Consider the following 6,685-nt stretch of genomic DNA (forward strand, 5'->3'; position numbering starts at 1 on the left):
GGTACGGCGTAACTTTTAGCTGCGAGCGGTACGAGTTCATTGATCAAATTTTTATTTTGTTCCGTGACACTTTTAATTTCTTTACCTAGACTGCTGATGGCATCGATCACAGGTTGATCCTGACGTTTCTTCTCTTCGTAGAATCCGCGATTCTCGGATTTCCAACCTTTGAAGCGTTTCGCGAGGTAATCGCGAAGCTTGAGATTTTCGTCTTCGATTTTTCGTTTCGTCATGACGTTATTTATACACGTCGTTTCTCACAACGTTGCAAAGTTTAGAAAGTCGTTGATTTTGTTTCTGTATTTTCCGTCGTTGGGTTTCCTCGTCATGTCGATCGTCGCGAATCCGAAATCGTCACCGTTCCAGCAAGTAGAGCAGCAGCGTTCCGAAAATTGATTGTAGTTCATGTCTCCGCCTACGTAGTCATCGTACGCGTGCTTGAGGTTGGTGTGATCTTGACGAAACAAACATATGAAATTAGCGTTGTCGCGTACTAACTGTTTTGGAATTTTGGAAAACGTTTGAGCTAGGTAAAAACAATCCATTCCTTTGTGACGACCTTGCGTGAAAAAGTTGCGAATTTCATTTTGATTTTCCAGGATGGCGTCGTCGAACACGACGACTGAATTTTCACGACAATCGTCGAGTGGTTTTATTTCCGAAGCGAACGTTGCAATGTCCAGACCATCGTACAGTTTCATCAGTTGCTGGTATTTGGATTGCTCCAAACTTTTCGAGAACACGTACAGGTGCCTGTTCTTCCAATCTAACCAATTCGGTGCGAGGAGAAAATTGTCCACGAGCAGTGTCGTTTTCCCACACCCCGATGGACCTACGATCAGACAGCGGATGCTGTCGGGAAGCAACTTGCCGTTCTTTTTCTTCGTTTGACTTTCTGGATCCGGTAGACGCTTCACCACGTTCCACGTACTTACAAGATCACTTCGTCCGCGTCGATCCAACTCTTTTCCGGAAGTCCCAGCCATTTGACAAACAGTTTGTCACCTTTCCTACGCAATACTTTCTCGATGAGGTACGTGTCGGGGTGTTTCGTTTTAGAGAGTTCCTCTTCGTAAAATCTCCCTTTCAAAATCTCGCCGCTACTATCTTTTATTATATACGTGTGTCGGTTTCCAGGTAAAACTCGAACCACCGTAAAGAGTTCCGTGCTCCAATTTTTTGTGAATCCCTTCTCGAAGGTGCGTTTGAATTTGCTGATCCTCACCCGGTCTCCAATTTTGTATTTAGCTTTTTTTGTCGTGGGTGTGTACTTTGGACAGTAAACGGTAGAAATTAAACGCTGCTCGTCGGACTTGGTAACGTCAACTGGCTTCATGCCTATCGTTCTGTGTACCGTTTCATTATAGGTGTCGACGAGTTCCGGCAGGATGTCGACCCATTTGTAATTTCCCCGAAGCGTGAATCGTTTCCACATGTGTGTTTTCAAGGTTCGATTGAATCTTTCCACGATGCTGGCTTTGATGTGACTGAAGCTCGAATAATGTCGAATCTTGTGTTTTTGAATAAATTTTTGGAATACGGCGTTGTAAAATTCCTTCCCCTTGTCCGTTTGCAGAAACCGTGGTCGTCTGCCGCCGCTTTCGCGAAAAATTAATTTGAAAGCTTCCGTGACGCACGATCCCGTTTTCGCCTTCAAAGGTAGAGCCCATGCGAATTTCGAAAACGTGTCTATGACGGTGAGAAGGTACTTGTTGCACTTGTTCAATTTATGTACGTTTTTCAAATTGCCGCTACTCATCTCCACGAGGTCGCTTTGCCAGAGGTCGTCGATGCCCTTGGTTACCACGGCCAAACGTTCGTAGTTGCGGCGTGCAGGTTTATGCAATTCTTCGACGATGGCTTGCCTAGACATTTTTTCTTAGAGATTACGTTTCAAGAGAAGCACAAGCGTGATGGGATTCAAAGAGGGTGGCACTTCGCTCGTGTTTTGAATGATCAGCTTATCGCCGGCACTCACGTCGAAAACGGTGAGATCTTCGTCTTCGTGTATTTCATATATGTTGCGCGTTTCGTTCCAATGTGCCAGAGGAATGTTTCCTGCTTTCTGGACACCACGATTCGATATCAAAGTCATGGTGGGAACGCTAGCTTTTCTACCGTGAGACCAGTACGAAAATTCGTTTATCTGAATCGTGCCATCGAGGAGAAACTTGTAGTACGGATGATAAGGATGCAACATGTACAGTTTGTTACCTTCGACGAACGTGGAGATTCTTTGTTGATTGGGTACGCTGTTGATTTCGATGGCTTGCAGAGAATGCAGTTTAGCGAATTTAGTGTCGACGCCGAGCAGATTACTGTGAACTTGTCCGAGTTTATTTTCGATGGGCAGCAAATGCTCGATTATGGCATCCGTTACGGCAGAAAACGACGGTTTGATTTTCACTTCCACGTTCAACTGCTTGTAGTTTTCGTTGAGTTCTTGCAACTTGGCACCGAAAGAGGCCAGCGTCGATTCCTGCGTGGATTCCAGCACTCCGACTTGATCTCTGATGTTGACGACAATGTTCTGAAGGTTCTCGACTTGATTCAATTTCGAGCTCTTCTCGGTAAGATCGTTCACGATCCTTCGCATCTCTGTAAACTGCGTGTGAAGGTCGGCGACGCTCTGGGAAGTGGGCAGCGTCGACACCAGCGAACTAATTTCGTCTCGAATCTGTTCCACGTTCGCCGTTTCCGTTTCTAGTCGTTTCAGCATTCGAGATATGTTTCTTTTCAAAGCGTGCAATTCTTTGGAGGTGGGGAGATTGGCCACCCTACTCTCGAGATCGCTTAATGAACTTTTGATGTCGTTCGAATCGGATAGTGCCGTCACCGCCGTTTTCAATTTTTCCAAATCTTCGCTCGAAGGCACGCTCGTCCGTAACGATTCCAAGTCACCCTGTATGTTGTCGAGTACGTGATGAAAATGAGCGAGATTCGTTTCGACGTTTAAATTTTCTAAATATTCGATCTTCTGCTGAACCGTGCTTAACGTGTCTTGAATGCTCGTCAACGCTCTCGCTTCAGCGTGAATATTTTTAATTTCTTCGTTGATCAATTCCAAGGACGCCTGAAGCGTGGCGATGGTGGTTTGAATGTGTTCGAAATCTTGATACGCCTCCAATTGAATTTTTATGTTCGCGACGCTTTTACCGATGACCTGCAGTTCGTCCGACGATGGTAGGTTCGTCATTGTATCTTCCAAAGTCTGCAACTTGGATTTAATTTCTTCCAACGTGCTGGTGAATTCTTCTTGTAATTTGGAAACAACGACATGCAAGCGTTCTGCGTCTATATCGTTCACGACGGTTTGAAGTTCAGAGAAATTCTTTTCTATTGCGGAAGTTCGTTCTTCGATTTCGAGTTTCAATTTTTCCAAATCTTCATTTTTCGATTGAAATTGCTGTAATTTGGCCAAATCATTTTGAAGCGAATCCACGCTCAACTGTATATTTTGAACGCTGTCGTAAGAAGGTACGTCGACATAATTTTTTATGAGCGTTTTCAGTTCGGAATCGATTTTCAGAATGGGGTCGAGACATTGCGTTTGGAGCGTAGCGATTTCCGACTCTAAACTTTTGTTTAAGGTCTCCTGCAAAGCAATCAAATCGGTCCTCAACTTCTTAACTCGAATGTCCAACATGAGAATCTCTTCTGCGTGGTCTACACGCTTGGTGTTGCCGAAAATGTCGTTAGGCATTTTTGGTTAACGGTTATTTATAATAGGATAGACGATTCGTAATTCTACAAAAAGAGGAATGAGTTTGTCGTAATCTCCGAGAAGTTCCATGTAAAGATAATCTCCTGCAGAAACATCGTACGTAATGTTAGAAAGCATCTTGTCGTGCTTGATTCGAAAAATATTCTTGCCGGTAGAAATTTTGATTTCGCCTGCGTTTTCCGGATTCACGGTGATTTGAAGTTTCCCGTCGATCGGAATTTCGTAGAAATGTAAATTGTTATTAAAAACATAAAACATCTTGCCCACATCGTCATTCAGTTTCGTCCAAATGCTGTTGAGATGAACAATCAGTAAACCATTGAGTTTAGATAATACGGAAGGTAAGAGGTTATTGGAATTTGGTGGTGCAGTCTCCATGTTGATCTGTTTGCGGAAGCCAAAAAGATTCATTGTCTTTGTTAGTTATTTAAGAATACGGTCAAAGTTTTTTTTTGTAATGACACGCAAAGTTTTTTTTTTGTTTGCTTGCGTCACAATACAGGCACTCGCGCGCACGTGTGTGTGTGCGACACATTGTTCCCGAAAGAGGTTTACAAAAATCACGATATATAAACATTTGGTCCCACAGTTGGAAAATTACGATAAGTTGCATTCAAAAGTTTCAAAATATCATATAGTAGAATTTTTGTAGAGTGGGTAGGCAACACCGACGAGCCTCAAATAATAATTCAAGACTCGTCGGTGTTACCAATTCCTATTTGTAGGTTAGCTTAGCCAGTGAAAGATCATATAGTGGAATTTTCTTCGGATGGGTTGGCAAAACCCAAGCCTCAAAAAAGGAACATCCAATAGAGTTGCCAAATATAAAAAAAAAGGCAATAGACCCCCCTCATAAAAGGCTACAGTAAACCCACAGTGTTGCCAACACTAGGCCCCCAACAGTATTGCCAGACATAAAAAATACATGGACCCCTCAGGTCCTTTGATGAAAATTTACAGTGAAAAAACCCAGTAGGTTAACAACACTGTCAAAAAATCTACGGTAGTGTTGCCAGATGTAAACAGAGGGCAATAAACCCCCCTCATAAAAGGCTACAGTAAACCCACAGTCTTGCCAACTCTGTGCCCTCAAAATGTACATCATAAAAGGCTACGACGAGCGCCACAACCTTGGTGATTTTTTCGGGTAAGGAGTTGGCAACACTGCTCATGCCTTACGAGAGAAATCCATTAAGGCGATCGAGCTCCAAATGATGGTTCGAGCTCCAAATGATGATTCAGTACCGGGCCACTAGGTCTACTCAAATGCTGTGCAATTTTTTAACTGTGGCGTCAAGGAAAGCGTCAATGTGAAATTGTTCGTTTGCTGGGTGTTCCAAAAATGACAGTTTCAGACGCAGTTCATCGATTCAAGGAGCTCGGCCATGAAGGCGACCGTCCCGGAAGAGGAAGAAAGCCTACCTTCAACACGTCCCAGAACCGCAAGATCATCAAAAAGCGAGTTCAGCGAAATCCGAGGGTCTCCATGAGAAAAGTCGCACGTGAGATTGGGATCAACAGCGAATCGGTGCGGCAAATGGCGAAAAAGAACCTCAACCTCAAGGCGTACAAGCTCCAAAAAGTTCAACTTCTCACGGACGAAAGCAAGCGCCTGAGACTCAAAAGATGCCGCCCTCTGAAGTGCCGGGCCGCAGGTCAGCAATGGGAGCGCATTCTTTTCACAGACGAGAAGCTGTTCACCGTGGAGCAGGCGCACAACCACCAAAACAACAGGACCTGGTCTGCAGAGGCTCCCGGTACCTCAGCCATCGTCAAACACCGCCAAAATCCGCAATCGGTCATGGTGTGGGGCGGAATTTGCGCAAGCGGCAAGACGCCCCTGGTTTTCGTGGATCAAGGGGTCAAAATCAACCAAGAAGTGTAACGCCGCGACAATCTCGAGAACGTTTCCTTCCGTGGGCCCAGCAGCACTTCGGCGATAGGCAATTGACATTCCAGCAAGACTCCGCTTCGGTCCACAGGGCGAAAATGACGCAAGCGTGGTGCAGAACCCATTTTCCGGACTTCATCGCATCGGCGGAATGGCCGCCCTACTCGCCGGACCTCAACCAAATGGACTACAGTGTCTGGTCAATTTTGGAGGCCAGAGTATGTGCTAAACACCACCACAGTTTGGAGTCGCTGAAGCAATTGCTGCGTCATGAGTGGAACCGATTGTCGTCCGAGGACCTGCGGCCCATTGCCCAACATTTCAAAGCCCGTTTGGACCTCTGTATCGCCGCCCAGGGAGGCCACTTCGAAACCGGCTGAACATCTTCTTCCTAAGGTCCCATGTCATTGTTCTTCAGTGTTGTTTTGCTCAATTGTTTCGGTTTAATAACTTTATGATCACAAACATTAGTACGGGTTATTTCTTGTCACCCCATATATTATTAATGGTGAATATATAAAAAGGGTGAATTCCATTACAGATGTACAGTGCGTACATTTTAAACCCGGCCCCGAGCACATATATGAGAAATGTGATCTGCGTACCTTACAACAAATGTTTGTTCGTGTATATTGTTGTACCTTGCTGTTCAATTCTTGCATACTTATACTCCCCTCCCCTTCCCTACCACATTCTTGTTTGAGGGAATTTTTTGGTAACAGGGTTATTTCACAAGGACTATAGCTCGCCAGATCTCCTGATCTCTCAAATCCGGACTTCCTATGTTTTTTGCTTTTTTTAACAAACTGTTTACAGACATAATCCACACACCTTAGAAGAGCTGAAGCATCACATCACTGTTGCCATTCAGAATATCACCGCACAAGTACTCTATTAGGTTGCTAGGAATATGGCAAACCATCTGGACATGTGTATCCTGCAAGAAGGACGTCATTTCCAACATTAGTTGTAAGATACTAAATGTGCAGATCACTATATTGTAACATTTCTCATATTTGTGCTCGGGGCCGGTTTTAAAATATACGCACTGTATAATACATAACATGACC

General features: G+C 44.4%; 1 protein-coding gene across 1 annotated transcript; it reads left to right on the top strand.

The window, feature by feature from the left end:
- The first annotated feature begins 5,066 nt into the window (after nt 1-5,066).
- LOC145986909 (uncharacterized) lies at nt 5,067-5,609 on the top strand. The gene has a single exon (XM_083121375.1). It carries the CDS (start codon nt 5,067-5,069, stop codon nt 5,607-5,609), a length of 543 nt encoding a protein of 180 aa, XP_082977501.1.
- The last annotated feature ends 1,076 nt before the right edge of the window (nt 5,610-6,685 follow it).

The sequence above is a fragment of the Lepisma saccharinum genome, chromosome 4 (genome assembly GCF_977018435.1).
Source record: "Lepisma saccharinum chromosome 4, izLepSacc3.1, whole genome shotgun sequence".
NCBI classification, from domain to species: Eukaryota; Metazoa; Arthropoda; class Insecta; order Zygentoma; family Lepismatidae; genus Lepisma; species Lepisma saccharinum.

Bases quoted from the DNA above. Each gene is read 5' to 3' on its own strand.
- LOC145986909 (XM_083121375.1), top strand. From the start codon at position 5,067: ATGACAGTTTCAGACGCAGTTCATCGATTCAAGGAGCTCGGCCATGAA.